This window comes from Ornithodoros turicata, unplaced genomic scaffold (genome assembly GCF_037126465.1).
Source record: "Ornithodoros turicata isolate Travis unplaced genomic scaffold, ASM3712646v1 Chromosome11, whole genome shotgun sequence".
In the NCBI taxonomy this organism is placed as follows: Eukaryota; Metazoa; Arthropoda; class Arachnida; order Ixodida; family Argasidae; genus Ornithodoros; species Ornithodoros turicata.
The window spans coordinates 3747912-3771021 of NW_026999295.1; the positions used below are offsets into that span (position 1 = coordinate 3747912).

A 23110-nucleotide genomic window follows, 5' to 3' on the forward strand; every position below is an offset into this window, starting at 1 on the left:
TTTCTCAGGACAACTGCGTGCTGCAGCTGTGCTTTCCATCTCCTGCGTGCGTACAAAACTGGAATGCTGGAGGACTTCAGCTCAAGGTTCGTTTTTGTAGTAATCCTAAATATCGTAGAACGTGAAGAAAAACAATGTACAAGTTTCCAGCGATGCAGAATCAAAAATAACCAAGACGGTTAAGAACATCAACCGTTTACTATATACATTAAAAACAAGACTTTCGTGCAGTAGGCTGCACTTCTTCAGGTTTGAGGACCTGTTACAAGTGGTGAAGCATATATCAAAAACCAAGTCACATGGTACAAGAGAAAAGGGTAAGGGTGAAGAGAACTACAAACGCAATACAAATATCAACAAAAATGAAAAACAAAACGCAATCAATAGGGGGTGGCTGGACAAGGTCAGACAGACATACAGACGAGTCGGAGTTGTACGTGGAGGAAACCAATGAACATCGCATGAATAGGCACAGCAGCCAGTTGGCACAAAGAGCTCTAGAATGTAGCCCGTACGCATCCTGAGCTTTCACTCAGAATGTCATGCTGGACCACTACTACAGCGTGCTTAAACAAATCAAAGCCTTGATGAAGGTATCACCGACGTGCCCACCACCAGATCTCTGCCTCAGAGCCACTGATGATGGTCAAGATTTTTCTAGCGGATCTTGTCATGTCATGCTGAAAACTGGAAGTTTAGCTATTTGGTCTGTATTCAATAACGTGTGCATCTTGTGGTGTGGTGTACTTTTCTCAGTGTAACCCTGACCTCAAGCTATCTTCCACTTTCAGAATCCATCCCGCACTTCGGTTACAACACTATGAACCTATCGCGCTGTGATGCTTGCTTGAAAGGAATACAGTCCGGTATGCTGTGTTGTATTTCTTTTAAAAGAACTTCAGGTATCCATAATAAGAGGCCTTCGTAGCAAGAAAGCAAAAAAAAAAAAAAGGCATCTTCTTGGTACATTAATATTTCTCCTAAAGACAAGGGTATGAGTCACACTACATGTGCCATACTGCACTCTCAGAAGAAAGAGCGGAGCAATTAGACCTTTTAGGAGGTAATAGTTGTCGCATATGTTGTGCCTAAAAGGTTGCAAAATTCTACCTAATACCTCACTCTCTGCCACGAATAATAGGGTTACCGCTTCTGATTCCGTGAGCGAGGGGGCGTACACCTTTTTATTGTAATTTGGATGGATGATAATTTCTTTTACCACCTTTTTACACCCCTTATCAGACGCTATGTTGGCTTAGGAGGTAATTAAGGAAGTTACCACCTTCTCAAACCTTTTTTTCTTAGGTTGTGGTTCCCAAATTGTGTGTATGTTGCCCTCGTATTCGCAAAGGTGCGCAAATATTTCTTCTGTTTTCTTAAAGAAGGTATAGAACGATCATGACACATGAAGTACGGATTCTCAAGTTGTTCACGTGTTCCATGTTGTTGGGCGTAACTCGTTACCAGTAACTCGATACTGTAACTAGACTACTAGGCTACTCGGCTTAGCTATTTCCAGTAACCTTTTGCATAGCTCTTTGCTTTTGAGCTCCAGTAACTTCTTGAGGAGCTCGTTCCTTTCCCTTTTTCTTTTGTTTCGGGGGTGGGGGGTTAAGTTCGTCAAAGTAACTTGAAGAAAGTTCAAAGTACCTTTTGTTCGATTCTGGTCTACAAACATCGCAGGCTGAGTCCTCCCCCCATGACTTGAGATGAAAGATGGCACGTGTACGGCGCGACTAACTCCCGTTGTTACACGGTGAATGTTACAAATTAAGTTCTAGCCGAGCATTAGGAAGCTCAGGTATCACGCATCTTAACGATAAGCGGTGTATTGATAATGATAGACGGCATTGAGTAGCAGAATTAAAACTTGGCACGGTTCTACAATATGTATGTAGGGGACAACTCGTAGAGCATAAACTTGCTTTGTGCTCCTTTTTCATGCGCCTTATTACGAGATCAAAATCATCAAACCCCTCCCTAAAGAAGCCTATAAATGTAAGCTTCTTTTGTCGTAGCAGATATTGATATCATTTTTGCATATCAAGACTATTTTGAAACGTCTTGAATCGCCCATTGTGACAGCACGGTCTGAATTAACCATATAGACAGGTCAAGAGCTGAAAAGTATATATATTGAGTAGAATATAACTTGAAGGTAACCTTTTACATTTCTAAAGTAGCTTAGAAACTTCACGTCAATTTTCATTACGTTTTATTACGTGTAACTGCGTTTGAAATTTATTTACGGGCCGGTTTCACGTCAGTTCAGGCAAGGAGGTCCCATCGACCTCCTGGGTCTTCAGTATTTTTTATATTTATAAGCGCATCGTCTATTATGATCAACATTTTTGCCGAATAGCTTTCGTGCAAAAAAATCGAGAAAATCCGGTCCTGAATTCGGATGTTTCAACTTTTTGCCGTGTTTGCACGCGTGTACTTCCCGAGTGTTAAGAGATATTGTTGTGAAATTTTTTGATGCTGCTTGATTATGCCTACAGGCCAGCTGTCAGAGAGCAAATTTTAGCGCGCAGGTGCAACGCTGTGTGCAATAAAAGATGTCTAACATTCCCTCTCGCGCACTTTTGTCCTAATTTCGACGCCTGATATCTCTGGCTATAGATGTCCCTGATCGCAATACTTGGTATCAGCTCACTCAGCTTTTAATGCTCTTTCATCTGATGTATCTATCCTACATATACTTCCTAGCGGGATGTGCTGAAATAGGCAAATGTTTAGGCATATTTCGAAATAAACATGGATTTTGCGCGTGCATTTCTCAAAAAGGTCCCACTTGATTTTGTATATATTTTGCCAGGATATGGCCCGATGTTAGGCCTTTCATCTAACGCAAAAACTTCTTCTCCAAAGGCGTATGCTGCTGATTAGCGCGTTAGAACATGGCCCCACTACGTACGAACGTGTCGGAGATATCTACAGCCAGAGCGAGAAGCGTCGAAGTTTGAACAAAACTGCGCGACAGAGCATGTTCGCCGCTTTTTGTACGGTACAGCATTGCACCTGTGCGCCTAAATTTGCGCTCGGAGTGCTGGCAGGTAGGTATACTAAAGCACAAAAAAATGCACTACGATATCTTTTAAAATTCAGGATGTATACACGTGCAAACACGGCAAAATTGCAACAATCGAATTCAAGGCTGGATTTCTCGATTTTTTGCACGGAAAGATTGCACGGATTGATTTTACTAATGTTGATCATCATCTGCAATGAGCGTCTAAATATATATAAAAATCATGGAAATTCAGGAGGTCCATTGGACCTCCCCGTTTGAGCTAACGTGGAACCGGCCTACAATTATGTTCTGGCTAACCTTTCCAGTGACTTCCATCTTTCAACAGTCTAACTTAACTGGCAACGAGTTCCAACTTCTATCTCTGTTCCATACAACCTGTGTTAAGTGAATATTTGTGAAGTAAATAGTACATATGCGGGACTGGTGGTTATATACTTTCAATGTCACACTCATTTTTTTCATTGCTGGTGAAGTGATGCATTAAAGAACCCATGTATCTTGTGACTAGGATGCAATAAAGAATTTTCTACAGTGACATCTTGATTTTGTTTTTAAAAATCGCGCAAATTAACTCTTGTTGAGGGGTAGGAGGTACCCGTAAGTGTGCGTTGGCTGCACCTCGGGAAATCGTTGGGGTACGATACACGCTGCCGATAATGGACCATTAACATCACCGTGTTGCAAACCGTATGCCGGACCATGGTTGGAAGCCGGCGCACCGACGTTGGGTCGTTGCGCTGTGCTGCCTGAGAACAGATATGTTGTTTTCTTGCCTGGACGTGCGGCGTGTGTGCAGAAAAAGGAAAACCAGGAGTTGAAGTGCCAGCTGGACACCTCACAGAACACAATCGATATGTGTTGTAATGTAGATACAACTGTAGCAACATGTAGTGCTTTTGCATTTTCCTCACAACTGCAGCCGAGATTGTGAACACATTGCGGAGCTCTCCGCCTAAAGTCCAGGACCAAGAATTTTCATTTCGTGTGACAAAGGTACATTACACCTATTAACATACTGAGTCATAACCAGTTCTCGATATGTAGGTATTATAAAAGTTCTCAGGTATGGGATTGCAGTTTTGTATTTTAGCTATGTTATATGCGTAAGTTATACTGCGCTGTTTCTCTGTTCAAGAAATTTCTGATGAAACTGGTAGACAGTACGTTCGGTAATGATGATGATTGGTAGTTTTCTGGCGCAGCGACAACGAGGATCATAATGCGCCAAAACTGCGGTATGATGAACTAGTTAAAAAATTAGCAAGAATGAACTAGATAAAACATTAAAATCATGTGAAATATGTGAAAACCTAAAGTTCTTTCAGATACCCGATATCTCTAAAAAAAAGTTTACCAGAGGCTCATCGCCCAGTAAGGGGGCTGGGTGCAGAGAAGTTCTCTGTCGATACAGCTCTTGAAAGTGGTGGCGACGGTGATGCTCATGTGTAGGGCAAGTGATCAAGATGTGGGGAATAGAAAGTGGTTGCCTGCAACGTGCACATTCAGGTGGGTCCTCTCTACAGAGCAAGTATCTATGCGTAAGATTTGTGTGGCCGATCCTCAGGCGGGACAGTACCAATTGGTGCAAGCGATTTGTAGGAACATGTGGAGGACGACCTATTCGCACTTTAATCAAATGGAGCTTGTTCTGTTGGCGCATATCCCAGTTACTCTGCCGCTGCCTGTTAATTAGTTTCCTCAAGACTACCCTGAGGTCTTGGTGCGGAATCTCAAACGGTGTTGTGTCAGCTGATAGTGCTTCAGCAGCTGCCCTATCTGCACACTCATTTCCAGCTATACCCACATGACTGGGGACCCAAGAAAGACTTAACTGATGACCTCTGTTGATTATTTTACTGCATAGGTGTTGGGCCCGCTGAACCAGGAGTTTTTTTTTTTTTTTTTTTTGCTATTGCATGCTGCAAATTGCCTCGATGCAACTGAGGCAGTCTGTGGTCTGTGTAAATTATTGACGACTGAATGTTGGATTGTAAAATGAAGTTCAGTGCTACGATCACTGCATAAACCTCTGAGCTAAAGATAGAGAAGGTACTGGAGAGACGATAGGATCTGGTGCACATGTCAGTGACTGCCGCACACGAGACACTGGAAGCCGTTTTAGAGCCATCCGTATAAAAGGCAACATTGTCTCCAAACTGTTCCCTAACTGATTAGAATTCATGTTCCAACACTGCTGTGGGGGTTTCTCGTTTGTTGTATTTCAGTAAAGATGTATCTTTTCTGGGCAGCAGCTGCCATGGAGGGATCCCACCACTTGCCTGAAGGACCATTGTGCCCTCAGAGAAGCCATCAGATCCTGTGCGAGCCGCATGCAGAAAGCAGGAGTTACACAGGGCCTCTTCTCAAAACGGTGTCGAAACCGGGTTGCTGTGATACAGGGCTGAGTCGGATGGTTTGGATAAGATTTTACTTTCATTGCATATGTGGAGACAAGATAAAATCTGCGTTTCCGTAAGGACCACTCATTGCTCTCCGCATATAAGCTCTCAACTGGGGATGTGCGAAAGGCTGCAAGCACTAGTCTCAGACCCTGATGATGAACAGGATCCAAAGAATCAAGGACAGATTTACTAGCTGATCCGTAAACGATAGCACCATAATCGAGTTTCGAGCGAATGCAAGACATGTAGATGCGGTGTAGAACCTCGTGGTCTGCGCAGCATGATCTGTGAGACAAGACTTTGAGTAAATTGAGGGTCTTCATACATTTTCCCTTTAGGTGCCTTATGTATGGTCTAAAAGTCAGTTTGCTGTCAAATATGAGGCCAAGGAATTTGTGCTCGTGTTTGACTGTGATGTCCTGACCATTCATTTGGAGTGTGGGATCAGGCAAAGCACCCCTTACCCTGGAGAATGGCACACCGACAGTTTTGTCAGGTGAAAACCTGAAGCCGTTCTCCTAAGACCATTTTGTTAACTTCTTTACAGCAAGCTGAAGCTGCCTTTCACATCTGGGCAGGCTCATAGAGCAACAGGACATTTGGATATCATCTACATAGAAGGAATATGTCACAGTAGGTGGGATGGCATTGGCAACAGAGTTCATTTTGACAATGAAGAGCGTAACACTAAGGACTGATCCCTGGGGAACACCGTTTTCCTGCACGAAAGGTCGAGAGAGAGAGTTGTTCCAACTCTGACTCTGAATGTTCTTTCCCGAAGGAAGTCAGCGATGCAGTGGAGCAGACGGCCACGTATTCGAAATTCATGCAGAGAATGCGGAGAATGCCGTATCGCCATGCCGTATCATAAGCCTTCCCGAGATCAAAGAATATGGAAATGTAATGTTGCTTTCTCACAAAGGTTTCTCTATTTGTTGTCTCCAAACGCAACAGATGGTCTGTGGTGGAGCATGCAGTTCTAAATCCACACTGGTACCGATCTAAGCACTTATTTTCTTCGAGGTAGTGTATTAGGCGGTTGTTCACCATGCGTTCGAAGGTTTTGCCCAGGCAACTTGTGAACGCTATAGGCCTGTAGCTGCTGGGGTTAGATGGATCTTTTCCTGGTTTTAAAAAAGGAATGATTATTGCTTCCTTCCAATGGGATGGGAGACGGCCTTCATTCCAGATCGAGTTAAAGAGACAAAGCATGCATTCTTGAGCTGCTGGTGCAAGGTGTTCTAACATGCTGTAAGTGATACGGTCTGGCCCAGGAGCAGTCTGTTTTGATGCAGACAGGACTCTTAAAAGTTCCGTCATGTTGAAGGGTTTGCTGTAGGCATAGCAGTCATCAGTGTCGTACACAATCTTGCGTTTTTCAGTAGAGTTCTTTATCTTTAAGAATTCATTGATGTAGTGGAAAGACGACGACACATTCTGGAAGTGTTCACCCAGGGCGTCAGCCTGTTCTCCAGAAGTCTCACAAACAACGACATTTTTCTGAGGAAGGGGGACAGAGAAGCTGGTATAATTACCTTTGATTTTTCTGATCCTGTCCCACACCGCTTTTGCTCGTGTATTTGCAGTTAACGAAGACACGAACCCCTTCCAAGAGTCCCGTTTTGCTTGTTTTCGCATCCATCTCGCCTTAGCTCTGGCTCTTATGAACAGCAGCCGATTTGCTGGTGTAGGATACCTTCGGAACCTACCCTATGCACGGTTCTGTTCCTTTCTAGCCTTTTCGCAGTCATTTGTCCACCAGGGTTTGCAACGCCTGGGGAGGTGACCCGTGGTCTGCGGAATAGATTTAGTGGCAGCCTTTATTACCATGTCCACAAAGAAATCATTGGCCTCGTCAATATTCATTCCCTGCAACGATTCCAACAACTGAGAGGTTTCCTCTTGAAAAGACATCCAGTCTGCTAAGGCAGCTTTCCACCGGGGCGGTCTTGTAGTTAAAGATTTAGATGGAAGGCGGAGTTTGAGCACCACAGGGAAGTGGTCGCTACTGTAGGGATCGTTGTCCACACGCCAGTCTATATTCTGGGAGAGAGTACAGAAAGAAAGATCAATGGCTGAAAATGATTGCGAAGCACTGTTAACACGAGTCATTCCTCCTGTGTTGAGGAGGGAAATTGGCAATGACAGCAGTATTCTCTCCAACAGTTTGCCTCTGCCCTCTGCTCTTGTGCTTCCCCAGAGAAAGTTATGTGCATTGAAATCTCCTAGCAACAGAAACGGCCTTGGAAGTTCATTAATAAAATTTTCAACATCCTTTTGACTAACTTATAGAGATGGTGGCAGGTATAAAGAACAGACTGTTACCACACGGCCGATACATATTTGAACAGCGACAGCCTCAAGATTTGTGTTAAGCGAGAGAGATTCGACAGGGAGCATTTTTGTGGTGAGGATGGCCACACCCCGGAAGCACGTCCTGTGCTTATCCGGTCTTTTCGATGAATGTTCCAGCGACGTAGTTGGACCGACGTCTCTTGACTTAGATTTTTTCCTTGGAGACAAAGGCATATAGCGCGGTGTCTCTCAGAAATATCATCGATATCGTCAAGATTACGGAGAAGTCCTCGACAATTCCACTGAATAATGCTCTTGGAACTCATCACAAGCGTAGAGAGAAAGAGGAGGAGCAAGAAGTGACATATACTCCAGCGACGTAAAGACTGTGAGAATGATTTGTGCATCAGTGTGTAATAATTAGTGAGGCTGTATCCTTGGTGGAGGAACCCGCTGCTGTTCTTTTGTTTTTGAGCCCCTACCTCTTCCACCATTCTTGTTTCCTCTCTGCTCTTTACTAGGAGTGGACCCTGGCAAACTTGATGACGACTTCTGCCATAAGCAGTCGTCGTCATCAACATCCATACTCTGTGTCGCATTTTGAGACGGGTGCTTTTAAAGCCCGTCCCAAATGGAGGGAGTTGCGGACACCTCCTCAGAGGCTCCGGCAGTCTCCCCCTGGCTGTTTTGTTGTGTGGTCACTGAGGAGCAAACCTCAGTGACCTCTTTGTGTTGGGGAGTGTGGAGTGGAGGCCCAGAGGCTGGGTCTCCACTGAGACTCTGAGTGGTGCCACTCCCCTGCGCAGCCACCTCACAGAAAGTTCCTTTCCTCTGGAACTCTAACTGTGCTCTTGCCGCTCGGTATGTAATGTTCTGTTCTGTCTTTATTTTGAGTACTTGTTTTTCTTCCTTCCAGAAAGGACAGGATCTGGAATACGCTGGGTGGCTACCCTCACAGTTTGTGCATCTTACATTATTAGAACAGGCCTCGGAAGAGTGATCCTTACCAGCACACTTTGCACAGACAGCCTGCCCAAGGCACACCTGTGAACCGTGGCAAAACCGCTGGCACTTGTAACAGCGTCTGGGGTTGGGGATATAGGCTCTGACATGGCAGCTTACATATCCGGCCTTGGAAGACTGTGAAGTTGAAAACAGAGTACAATGTGCTTTGTTGGAATCATTTCTCCGTCCCTTCTCATCGATATTCTCTTTGCTGAAATGACACCCTGCTCCTTCAGGCCCTCTTCAAGTTCCTGCTCAGTGCACGAGAGCAACTGATCTTCCGAAATGACGCCTTTGATTGTATTGAGGGTTCTGTGTGGAGAAGTGGTCACGGCAATGCCGTCAATGTTCCCTAGTGAAAGAAGTGCCAGACTCTGCTCCTTTGTCTCAATCTGAACTTGTAGATCACCAGTGCTCAGTTTTTTCGCATTGTATCTTTTACCTATTGTTTTCTCTAGCGTGTTTGCAACAACGAATGGTGACATTTTTCCAAGTGGCTTTGATTCTTCATCAGAGTGAACAACAATAACCTTCGCAAACCATGACTCCGAATTGGTTTCGAAGAAGTTGAACCTTTTTGTTTCATCGGTGCGGAACCGTTTCCGGTTCCGATCATTGTAATTTGAGTTGTTGTTCTCCATACAGGAAAACTTGCTATTCAGTGCAGAGACCCTGTCGCCCACCACGGAGCCCAACAGGGGACCATGCCTAGCATGGTAACAGGTGTATCTGCACGATACCCAAGTGCAGTTTCTAGAGGGTGAAAGACTGCACGAGGTTGACCCTTACCGCCAAAGAGGGTGAAAGAGGAAGGAGGAGTAGAAGAGAAGGTAGAAAGAAAAAATAATGAAAAGGTGGATGACGACTAACTGAATAATCCTGACCGGGCCTTCCAGGACCACCCGACTATGGGAAGCAGGGGCCAAAGCGGTATGTTGCTTTCCCGGAGGGGCCCCGAAGGGTCCTAAACAACCTCCGGGTCCACTCACCCGCCAGGATCGCCCTTTCCCCAGACACGGGACAGCCACGCACAGCTATACGTGGGGGTCTCCCTCCTGCGGCGACCAAACCGTGAGTGCAGGAGGGGGTTACTGCGGCTGGTGCCATGCGATAGGGGCGCCAAGTTCCCGACGCCGGGAGTACGTTCGGTGCCATACAGTAATTCGTGACTACCTGTGCACATGGTAGTCATGTACTAAGGTCACGTACTGAGAATGTGACTTCGGTCAAACCGTTGCCACCTTCAAAACCCTGCTTACAAATGTTGTTTAATTTTATGCAATACTACAAATACAGTTTTTGCCGGTGTAAACAAATATTTTGTGTGAGGTAGTATAGACGTGGAAGCAAATCTTTTGTGTGAGATAGCCTAGAACTGCCAGACAGCTACTTAATTAAAATGCATTAATTAGATTTACTTAACTATATTGATAAATTAAATTGGGGCTGTTTGTGCTGTACCGAGATCAGCAGAATGTGAGGCAATTCTTGTTCATAGGACCACGTCACGAGCATTATTTATGGTGTGATTTTTCTTTTACAATGACGAAAGCAAGGCAAAACTGTGGAAGAAGTGCAGGTACTACACTACCAGTTCCTTTTGAGAGCCAAGTGCTTAGAATAAAATTTGCGCCTGATTGGTGTAACAGCTGGCTGCGGTCCAGATATGTAGCAATGCCGTTGGGAGTCAAACTGCAATCAGCTCGATCAAGCAGTCATTTCAAATTTTGGCAAATTTCATGGCAACAAGACTATTTGATATACGTGAAGGTTGTGCTTCCATCTTGTGTACGTGTTCGACTGAGCCCAAGTACATTAGTTACATAATTTCTGAAAAATTGGCTTAGTTTAAACAAGGACTACCTCCCTTATGGTATGATGAATTTGCATGGAATAGCAAGTCTGCTTGGACGTAGAATCCACCTGCAAACACTGCATCAGTTCTCCCACCATAGGTTTTAGATCAACCGCTGTACCGAAGGAAAATAATCCTGTTTTTTGCATGTTTTGTATCCATGTTTGTGTTTGCATTTTAAAATGCATGCAGTATGCAGCTCACTTTTTGTATTTTTGTTTCCTATAGCACCAAGAGTGGATGTTTATCGACGTCATGTCTAGACTTGAGCTAATATTTGTGAATGTAGGTTGCAATCATTGTCATTTTTATGTATGTACGTGCGCTTTGTCTTTTCAGGAGAGAGATGTGGAAGATACCCTTTTGCATCAGATACTCAACTGAAGAGGAGCCCTTCCTTGTTGCTCTCAATGCAACCAAAAGTAGTATAAATAAAAAGCTTGTTCCTCATATGCCTGTTTTATGTGCTTGCATGCAACATTTATGGCGCTGAAAGCACACGACACACCTGTAAAGGAATTCTAAAGAAAAGCGATTGAAACTCTCTCATTAGTAGCTCATTAGAGTTTCTATAGAATTACGGTGGCCAATATTCCGTAAGAAATCGGTAGAGACACGTCAGGATCTCATAATAATTTCTATATGGTCTCTATAGAGTATTTAATGTGTCTATAGAGTCAATAGAATAGAGTTTCTTTAGCAAATCATTTCACCTTTTTGTAAGTGCGTAGACAATATCAAAAAGCAAGGGACGGATAGAATCTCCCTTAAGGTGAAATACTTTGGACTATTTAAAGAACGTCAGGAAAAAATAATTAAGGCCAAGGAGGTAGCAGTTAACAACAGCATTAAAAGTATGACGACCAATCCCTTTGTGGGCATCTTTAAATAGGTTAAGGGGGAAAACAATAAGACTAGGCTTATTCCACCTATCCGTAAAAGTGACGGCACTTTAACTAAGGACTTTAGGGAAAGCTGTACTGTTATTCTGAATGCGATCTATGCAGTGAGCGAACTGATTTGGGGAGGGGGGTATGATGGTGGTAAGGACATGGGGAAGGATAGGTGGAAAAGGGGGATAGGCATTATGACGGCCGTTCGGTGTTCATGAAATTAACGATACCATTATATATTTAAACAGGTCAGCTGATATGGGGGTGGACTATATTGGGATAGACATATTGGAAACAATGCAGAGAATACATGGTTTCTTTCTTACATGGATCATTAATGGGCATGTTTTCACGGAGATGGGAGGTTGGAAAGGTCATTCTAATACCAAAGCAAGATAGGGCTATACTCGACCCGACGGAACTTATTCCTATAAGCATATCTGCAGGGATTGGGAAGGTTTAGGAAAGGCTTCTCCATAGAAGACTAGAAGCTGTTCTAACAAAGGATATTTTTTTCAACAGTTCACAATTCGGGTTTATGCACAACAGATCCTGTACCCTTGCATTGGACAGGATGATATATCTGCTCGCTAACGCTAGACAAGTGGGTGAGCGTGCGGTGCTTCTGGCATTGCGCGTATCAAAAGCATTCACAGGCATGAGACCGAGGCATATCATCACCAACCTGGCGGCCATCAACTGTCCGATAAACTTGTTGGAAGCAATTTGTTCTTTCTTGGTGGGTAGAACATATATGGTAATGGCGAGCGAGCACAGGGGACGTGGAAGTTGATCGAGTTGCTGGTTGCCCGCAGGGATCACCATTGAGTCCTTTACTAAGGAATACTGTAGTCAACGAACTGCTTTCGCTTCCACTCCCTGACAGGGTGCACATGGTCGCGTATGCTCATGATGTGAATGCTACAGTTAGAGAAACGTCACATAGGGAAATTGAGAATAAAGTTCAAATTACTATGGACTTAATTCGAGAATGGGGACGGAGTAGATGTACGAAATTTAACTCAAATAATATCAAGGCAATTCTCGTTGCAAAAGGGAATAAATATGTGGGAAGACCTCCCGTGGTTAAATTTGGGGAAGAAAGAATTAAATTTCTTTCACAAATAAAAGTATTGGGGTTATGATAGATGACAGACTCAGCTTCTTGCCGCACTTAGATGATTAGCGTAACATGCGTAATAGAGCGTTAACAGTCCAGGTAAACAGAATTTGTCGCATGGGTAACAGCAATAGATTTCAACTATCTAAAGAATTCTATCTAAAATGTTTGGCGATAATTATACTATACGGAGTGGGGGCGTGGTACAGAGACAAAAATAATTCACACATCAGTAGGACACTGGAGGCTATTCAGAGAATTCCTCTTCTAAACTCTCTTCTGGAGCACATTCTTCTTCGTTGCCCCCACTACCAACCTTCCCGAACCGCACTCTCAGAGTCTCTTAGTCAGCTGGACACTTGCCCCCCTTCTCGCTACCGAAATTGCTTGGTCCCTGGCCCAATCCAGCCCCGCAACGATCTGCGCTCAAAGCTCTTTTGACATTTCTGGACACCATTGGACTTCGATCGTTATTGTGTACGGGCCCATTATTTCATTCCCCACATCCCCACCAGCAATGGGGTAGAATATCGCCTCTGGCGATGAACCTCGCCACTTTCTATTTCAAAATAAAGTTTCTGTTGTTGTTCCTCTTCTAAAAATGAGTAAAGGTTATAATACTGTTCCTAACGATATCCCTCCGGTCATTAGCAATGTGCTACCTATAACGAACAGAGCATGGACAGAGTGGGTGTACTTTAGATTATGGCAGTCTGGTAGGCAAGTCACGATTGGTGGCATGACGGTCTCACCAGATATGATTGATCTGGGGTATCGTATATGGGGGTACACCCGAGAGATAGTATAAGTATTGTATATGACAAAAAATGTCGGGTTTCAGAACACGGGTATGTTTTGTTTACAGACGGGTACAAGGGGAATGGCAAGGTTGGTGCAGGGCTTTGTTTGATGAGAGGGGGACAGATTACACAATTTGGAAAAGTTGCACTACCGCCGCACGCGTCGGTTTTTCAGGCAGACTTGGATGCAGTGCATATTGCAATAAGGAACATAATTTAAAACAGATTAGGGGGAAATTGTAAATGAATATACCGACAGCCTCTTTCTGCTACAGGCATTGAGGAACCCCTCCCACACCAATAGCAGGGTCCAGGCCCTGAAATAATTAATTAAGACTGCAGGGGATACAACGCTGTTGTATTTCCATTTCGTATATGGACACTCCGGAATATTAGGCAATGACATTGCTGATAAAACTGACAACGAAGCCAAAAATGAGTAAATCCCTTGGGCAATAAGAATAACTAAAAACACTATAAAGGAATGGGAGAGCGTTGGAGAATAAATGGAGTGGGGTTAATCATTGGGTTAAGAAATTGATCAAAAATCTGAAAATTGGTGTTCCACATGAGCCTGACTATTTACCCAGCTGCTGACCAGGCATGGGGGTTCCGCGGCGTATCTCCACCGCTTTGCCTTGTGGAATACTGGTCGATGTACCTGTGGTGAAAATAATGCAGATGCGGCGCATTACTTGCTGCAGTGGTGAAAAACCCGGGTCCCTAGGGCCGAGCTCGGGGTGGTCCTCGGTTGCCCAGTGGATCTGTAGAGACTACCGTTCCTCATGAGTAAGGAGGGGGCTCTACAGCCCCCCAAGAGACATCGTAAGCATTGCGAACGAGCTTTTCTTTCGATCCGGCGTTTCTTTTTTTGGCACACTGCGTGTGGTACCGCAGGGAGTCTTTGCGCAGTTAGGGGTGAGGCCTCAGCCGGCCGCCCGGCTAGGGGGAGGACGTGCGGGGCTCCGGTTGTGATTAGGGCCAGGCGGGGGAGGGAATCTGCGGTATTTCAGAAAGGGTGGAAAGATTGAGCCTAAAAAAAAAGAGGCAAGGCTATATGGATAGAGGTGCTTGTGGTCCCTCTAAAGTACTTTCACTATGCTTGCAAAAAAAAGAAAATGGAGCACAGCCTTACAGGAAAGGTGCGCTAGGGTAGCGCTTGGATTCAGGCCACCCACGGTTTCCCGGCAGTCCCGAGGAGCCCGTTATTTCCCCCAGGTGAGGGCGCTCCCCATATGGCCCGAACACTGTTATGAATTCTTCAACTGCTGAGGGTGTCATGCTCTGAGGTCCCATGCTATTTGTTGCCCTCTCTCTCTCTCTCTCTCTTTTAACAGGAATGTCTCAGTAGGTGTCTCGTGGATGGGGGCACTGGGGGTGCAGTTTCGTCTTGGCCGAGGACCTCGGGATGATTTGGAAGCAAAGGTATATCTTTTGTTGTGCATTGCTGGGGGAGAGGAGGGGTGTGTACGGAGACGGGTGTGGTGCGCGAGTACCACGACTTCCGAGGGACGGACCGCCCATACAACTCCCCTTCCACAGGGATTTTGCCTTATCACGTACTGGGATTAGGTGGACCTAGATGGGCATGGGGAGGTGGACGATGGGGGCGGGGGGCCTCGTGCCTGGTTTGGTGAGTCTGGAAGCTCGGATAATTGTATAACAGGTGGAAGTATCATTTAAGAAAGGGAGATTTGAAATCTTTCCAGATGAGGGAGGGGTGGACGATGCGGACGGGTGCGGCGGTAGGGATACGTAAAGCTAATCTATCTAACATAAATGAACTCAATTGAAGGGTCGTGATTTTGTATTGCCCCTGCGCCGCATTAGTATTTGTAATTAACCATTCATTCTCTTTTTTTTTCGCAATGCCCGTTGCATTGCTGTGTACTGTTGTTTGTATTGTTGCTATTTCTAGTCACGTTGTATGACTATTTATAAAAAAATAAACGCCGCTGATGTAGTCTGGTCCCTTCCCTTGGCTGTGGTTTCCCTCGCTCTTCACTCTCTACCTTTCCTTATTTCTTTTTCCCCGTTTTCCTTCTACTAACCCTACCTAAGGAGTCTGCTTCTATCCTTGGCTTTTTCTTTCTCTTCGAGGCTCAGGTCTGCGATACCGCGTGTGGGGCGGGCCTGGGTCTCCCTTACTCTTTTTCCTGTTTCCGAAAGTAATGTATTGGCATCGAAGCGGAAGACTAGCCACACAGACTGGCTCCCTCTAACCTTTCACACTAGGACTACGCAGATGCCAAGTCTACAGGAATACGATCTCTAGGTTAATATGTGTGCTGGACGTCACCCTGCAACGAAGGAAGACCCGCGGAAAATTGCCTATGTGATAACGGCACACTCTACTTGGCCACGTAAAAGTGAAGCACGTACGTACCTCTACCATCTTCCAAGAGGACCGAAGATGTCTGAAATCGCCTTGCGAAGTGCACAGCTCCCAGCACAACCCTCTCTCTACGAAGAGCTTGACGAAACCCTGCCCGAACAAGATTTAACACTTCTGCTACACTACGGACGCGGTCATCTTGTGCTGCAATGCAGCGAGAAATACACATCTGGTAGTTCATCTCAACTGCCATCTCACCTCCAGCAGTGGGGGAGAGTATCGCCCCCGGCGATGAAACTCCCCACCCATTATCCTGAAATAAAGTTGTTGTTGTTCAACTGCCAGAAGAAGGAACTGCTTCCTATCGCAATGCGGGACGGGAGGCTGGAAGAGCATTTGAATGACACTCCACCGAATCCGGGGAACGCCGAGCAGGACCTCAACTCTGTGCCACACCATATCGGGCACAAGGCACTGATGAAACGCATGCTACGCAGTCTCGTGACAAACACAGAATGGACAGAAACGAGTGGACCGAACCGAGACAGACGACTCCGAAGTGGTGAAACGCCGTGTGCCAAGCGCCATTGTACGCTAGCCCGACGTGCGTCCAACCAGCCCGCGATGAGGAGACGCCAAGCAACCTGCAGGCGGGGCACACCGAGGCCCACAGCCGCTGGAGGCATGGGGAGTAGCTTCAAGAGGGACTTATACAGACGTTTAACAGTCCACGTAGAAGTGCGTTCACCAAGATAGGACACACGTAGCGCCGCATGGAGGAGATATACTCTCCTGGGAGAGGTGGGGTGCGACAAACTCAGATCGAGGCCTAGTCTGCGAAAAAACAGCAAAAATACCTGATATCAGTTATCGGTGTATGGGGTATCAAGTGTCAGATATCAGTAGCAGATCAGATTCCGTGTATTGTCATCAAGCAAGAGAACTACCTTGTATTGCCAACTGTAGGACAGCACAAGCGAAAACTTGTCCACATCACACATCAAAAATAGTACTGCTCTCGCCCTAAAAAACGAAGAGCAGGATAAACTAGTGCTAGGCAGGCAGTCCTAAGGAGCTACCTAAGGAGGTATGGTATCTTACATACAAAATAACAACGATCCAAAGGGAGATCAGATTGATGTTGTATTGTCACCAAGCAGGAGAGCTACAGGTGTATTGTCATCAAGCAGGCGGACTACCAATGGAGGTAGTCCCCTTTGCACTGACACTAACTGCAGGAGAGCTAGAGAACTAACTATGGAGGTCGTCGTATTGTCATCAGTAGGATGGGACAAGCGAAACCTAGCCCCTTTTACACAGACAAGCAACAACCAACATATATATGTATTGCCATCAAGCCGGAGAACTACATATGGAGGTAGTCCCCTTTGGACAGACACTAGCTTTAGCGTCCTAAAAGCCAGTCCTACAAGATAGATAACAACACTCTCTAGAAGACTGTGTGTATTGCCATCAAGCAGGAGAGCTACCTAGTTAGCTAGGAAAGCTACCGTTAGCTAGCCAGTTTGAAGCTATCACACAGAAGCTATAAATAAATCCAATTCACCAACGTTCTGCTCTAACAGCACAGCTAGGCCTTCTAAAAAATGTAGCAGTCCGGTTCTCACGGTGTGGTGTTCTTCATTCTGCGTTCCCCAAATTACCCCGGTTGATGGAACACCACAGTCAGAATCATCAAGATGAGCATTGTTGTGATGAACTCATATGCATGGGATGATGCGACTATTCATCGCAGGATGGAACGGCTTATCATCGCCAGGAGACGGCTGTGAGAGTGTCGCAAGAAGAGTACAAGTCACAGGAGAAGCCATTATCAATGATCAGGCACTCGTCTTGGATAGAACAATAAAACTTTGGCAGGTTGGTAGAACATGACACTTATGAGGGGATACAACCTATTCAGCACCTTGTATTTTCTGTGAGAGACACTTGGGCTTATTGGTCGGTAATTACTGGATCGATTTTGAAGAAACCATCTTCTTCGAGAGCTTTCTTGAAACTTCATGGGGAAATATGATCGAAACTGCGATTATTTATCGCTGTCATTTCCATAGGTGTGTCGAAATATTTGGGAAAGCCGTCAAAATCAGACATCCAATTTTGAGGACCGCACAGGTTTAATGTTTGTGCCATGTTTGTGCCATTGCCCCCTCGGAAACCTTTCGTTTTTTCGCACTAATGTTATGCCTATCCACGTCACTGGTCCCTCAAAATAATTGTATATGTGAAGTATGTGAAACGTCCTCTCGTAAGCACATTTCAATCGCACACTGATCGCACATCTGGGGCAGTTGGAGAAGTAGTGCCGCCGGACCACATAGGACCGCTATCTCGGCAGCCTAGAATAAAGTGGCCTTCCAGGTGGGAAGTTACGGGCTGTGGTCTAACGTAGCTTGATTGAACACTGAGGGGCGCTCGAAGGGAATCACCGAGAGCATGGGAGAGAGTGAGGGAAAGGAGAGGGACTACAGGAGAGGCTTTCTCATACTTTTCTGTGGTGTCCGGAAAGGCATGTCTAGTCATTCTTTTCTTATCCTGTAGGAGGCCACTGTAGTTATTAGATAGGTGTTGATGATGCAACAAGGGTTTGAGACACGTCTTTCAGGTTGATGTACCAGAGGAATTATTTTTTTTCAAGGTCCGAATGACCCGCTCAATAACGGAGACACGTCACAAAACTATCCTCGCTTAGGCACGCTCAGTAGCCTCCAGGTAGGTCGCGCGCGCGTCGGTCACGTGATATTCCCAGTTTTCTTCCAGCAACGAGGCAGGAAACATGTCCGGGGCAATTGTTGCGCCCGCCAAATCCGAGATCCTGTGATTCGTTCCGTTCATGGTGAAGGCCGTTGTGCAGCCGAAATCCACATGAGAAAGGTGCATGGCCGGGATTTCATGAGCAAGAGTAATGCGCGGAAATAGTTTCTACAGTTCAGAGGAGGGCGTGCTTTCATCAGGAGTTCTTCTCCACGATAACGCTCGACCTCACACTCCGAGCCCTACTCAGAAACTGCTCCAGCAGTTCAACTGGGAAGTCTTCAACAAACCACAGTACAGCCCGGACCTGGCACAGGGACTGGCGGCGGCCTTCTATGACCATGGAATAGGAAATTTGGTGCCACGCTACGACAAATGCCTCAACCAGAATAGTGGTTATGTTGAAAAGTAGCCTACAGCCATTGAAATATTTTTTTTTATTTGCTCTACTTTCCGGTTTGTGGCTGATCGGATCGCGAAAAAAAATACCTCTCGTACCTGTGCATTTATACATCACCGTCTAGGAGTACAGCAATATGGAAATTGAAATAGTCGTGACCAGAAAACAATTTCGCATTGTTTTCACATTCTTCCAACGACAATTATTCGTCTTTTCAGCATGGCTATATCCCCACTATGCTGAAAAACGGTGTCCGCGCCTTTCATGGAGCGCCGCTTCATCGACGTCATTTTATCAAACGCCACTTCATCGGACGCCTCACTCAGCACGTAACCGTATCGCTACTAAGAGACATGTATTTGCCTTTCAAGGTACCTAGTATGCAGAAAAATGGTTTCCAAAAATGTGGTCCCGGAAAAATAAGGCGCGTATAGTTGCGTGGGTGGGAATAATGGTCCCACGGGGGATTTTTGGAATTAAAACTGATGTTAATGAACAAAAAAAAATCAATGATGAGCACAAAAGCTGATTTCCAAAAAACTCATTTCCAAAAAGCAAGCCATGGCAGTAGTATAGGGAAGTGGCGAAACTCCGACATTGCCACCAGGGCAGCGCCACTGTCGCGTCTGGGCCGACTTTTTTGGCGTATTTTTTCCCGCGACCGGCGAGCGGCGCTCGGGTGGAGGCTCTTACCGGTGGGCGGAGCGTGGCCGGAGGGCTGCGTGCGCATTTACCCTCTCACATTTTTCAACCTGGGTCGACTTCTTTCATCATTTTTCCGCCTGGGCCGACTTCATTGGTATTTTTACCAGCTACAACAGGTGTGCAGTTGGGGATATACATTAATGCATAGACATGCAAAGGAAAGCCACACAAAAAAGTACATGCGAAAATATATTTATTAAAGCCAATGCTGTAATGTCAATCTGTGAATGGGAAAAATCTAACAGCAAAACATTAAGCAGAGAAAACACAATATTTGTAATAAGAATATACTTATTACATGTATGATGCAATAACATTGAAGGGGTATCACACATCATACACAATATTTTTTTATTAATGGGAGTTTTCAATTAAGCAGAAGGGTACCACATTTAATCAAAGAAGATATTTTTAATCAAAATTAAATCAAAATTACAAGTTTCATTATAAAAAGTCTTACATTATTATACGTGAGCACCATAGTGGAGTTTTAACTGCAAAGTTCTGATAGATGTATGTAACTTCAAGAACAATAGCTGGGCCGACTTCTCTAGCGATTTTTTATTATTTTTTCCAGAGCGCGGTGGGTGGTGCGCAGGTGAGGGGCTCTCCGGGTGATTACCACTGGGCCGACGGGCTCGGTGCTCCCTGGGCCGACTTCTTTGGCGATTTTTTCTGCCTGGACCGACTTCTCTAAAGATTTTTTTAAGAATTTTTCCAGCGCACAGTGGGTGGCGCGCAGGTGAGGGGCAGTCCGTGTGCTTACCAGCGGGCCGAAGAGCGTATACTTATGGTTGTATCCTGGGCCGATTCGTTTGGCTATTTTTCAGCCTGGGCCGACTTCGTTCACATTTTTTCTTTTCATGCGGTGCGTGGGCACTTTACGTGCAAGTAGGGGCATGCACACTGACAACACTGGGCCGACTTCTTTGGATGATTTTTCACCCTGGGCCGACTTTGTTCGCAATTTTTTTCAGGCACCGCGTGAGTGGCTTACATGTAAGTAGGGACATGCACACTGTCATCACATCGAGGCGACGATATCATCACACCTCGGCCGATTTCCATCGTAATTTTTGCAGCCTGTGCCAACTTGAATCGGTAATTTTTTAAACAAATTTAATACAGCACAGAGCTAACGCTGAATAGCAGACAAACACTTTGAATGGTGCATCATCCACACGTAAACAATAGATACATGCAAGGAAATAATGAGAAACAAGATCAATAGGTTGTAGTGTTCACCGCATCTTCAGCACACGAGTCATCACCATCAATACCTCCTGCGCAACTGCCCCCCCGGCCCGAGGTTTCATTTTCGACTGCATCGCCATTCCCTGTCATTAAACCGTCATACATGGTAGAGCTCACTTTCATAGCCTCCACAACTGGTGACCCGAGACGTTCTACCTTCACCACCTGCGCAGCTATCTCTCCTGCCGTCAACGCCATGGCCTGCACCGGTGACCACCTCGCTCCACCGGCGGCGACCCTTGCAGCGCATCCCGCAGCGCCTCCCGCCATTTTCGGTCTCCGACTGCAGCTATGGTTCGCCCACGTTGCAGTTCTCTTCGCTGACCGTCACATCACTTCGCAGCTCTCCGAGTTCGGGTACATCCTCGCCCACCTGCCGCCCGAGACCGCGGCGGAGGTCCGCGATCTCATCATTCGGCCTCACGCTGAGCACCTGTACGATACCTTACGCGACGAGCTCATTCGACGCACGACTCTGTCCTCGGAAAACCGCATTCGGCAGCTCCTTACATCAGAAGAGCTTGGCGACCGCCGCCCCACTCAGCTCTTATGCCGGATGCGCGAGCTCGCTGGTAACCCCACCGCCGAAGACGCCCTCCTCCGCGAGCTTTTCCTGCAGCGACTGCCTCACAACATCAGAATGATCCTCGCCTCGTCCGAGCATGTCTCCCTCGACGACCAAGCGAAGATGGCAGATCGCATTATGGAGCTCGCAGGTAACCCGGTACTGGGCACTGTTGCGAATCTTAGCCCGACCACCGCCGCACCTTCTCCCGATCCCACTATCGCAATGCTAACGGCCTCTCTCCACCAACTCCGGAGCACTGTTGCCGTTTTGGCGGAACGTGTGGCCGCCATCCAACCTCGCTGAGGTCCCCGCCGCAACGCGTTTCGTCGTCGGCGTACCCCATCCCGCAGACGCCCGCGCTCGCGTTCGCCCGCGCTCTGCTGGCATCATCACACCTTCGGTGACTTGGCCCGCAACTGCCAGCGCCCTTGTTCGTGGTCGGGAAACGTCACCCCCACCCAGTAGCGGCTGGCACGGCTGGGGAAAGTAGCAGCCGCCTCTTTTTCATCACCGACCGCACCTCCTCGTTGTCGATTCCTGGTCGACACTGGAACCGCAGTCAGCATCCTTCCCCACACCCCCGCTGAGAAGAGGCACCGCAGAGCCGACCATACTCTTCAGGTGGTCAACAAGTCCACGATTGCCACCTACCGCCATAGATCCGCCACGTTGAATCTTGGGCTGCGTCGTGCCTTCTGTTGGATTTTTGCCATACCGGAGCTTCCTTACGCAATCCTTGGGGCCGACTTTCTTACGCACTTCGGCCTGATGGTGGACATGCGTCACTTACGATTGACAGACAATACCACTTCCCTACACGTCTGCCGTGTTCCATCATCCGTCCCCGCCATTTCGCCCACCCTAAGACTACCCGATTCCCTCGTGTACGCCAACCTGCTCCGGGAGTTTGAATCAATCACGAGGCCGACCCATTCTGACTGTCCACCCAAGCATGCCGTCACTCACCACATCGTGACCCACGGCCCTCCCGTGAACGCTTGTCCTCGATGCCTTGCTCCTGAATGCCTCCGCATCGCCAAGCACAAATTTGACCATATGCTGCAGCTCGGTATCATCCACCCCTCGTCAACTCCTTGTGCGTCTCTCCATACTTCATATGGTCCCGAAGTCTACACCCGGTGATTGGCGCCCCTGTGGTAATTATAGGGCCTTAAACCTCGCCGCCTTACCCGACCGTTACCCCCTGCCTCATATTCAGGATTTTACGGCCCATCTTCACGGTGCTCGTTTCTTCTCGAAGGTCGACTTGGTGAAAGCGTACCACCAGATACCGGTCCATCCACCAGACATCCCGAAGACGGCCATCACGACGCCATTTGGCCTTTTCGAATACGTCCGTATGCCGTTCGGTCTCCGCAACGCCACACAGACGTTTCAACGGTTCATCGACCTGGTGCATCCAACGGTGCATCGATCTACGTGGCCTGGACTTCGCTTTCGCCTACCTACACGACATTCTAGTCGCCAGCAACACCGAGGCCGAACATCACGAGCACCTTCGGCAATTATTGGCACGGTTGCAGGAGTACGGCGTGGTGATTAACCCCAACAAGTGTGAGTTTGGAGTTTCTTCCATCACTTTCCTCGGGCATACTATCACGCCCGACGGCATCCACCCGCTTCCCGACAAAGTGCAGGCTATCACCGA

The 23110-nt window shown here is 46.6% G+C and overlaps 1 protein-coding gene across 1 annotated transcript; it reads left to right on the plus strand.

Annotated features, from left to right (window-relative positions):
• Positions 1–20976: 20976 nt before the first annotated feature.
• Positions 20977–21744, plus strand: LOC135371401 (uncharacterized). The gene has a single exon (XM_064605459.1). The coding sequence runs from the start codon at positions 20977–20979 to the stop codon at positions 21742–21744; it is 768 nt and encodes a 255-aa protein (XP_064461529.1).
• Positions 21745–23110: the final 1366 nt, after the last annotated feature.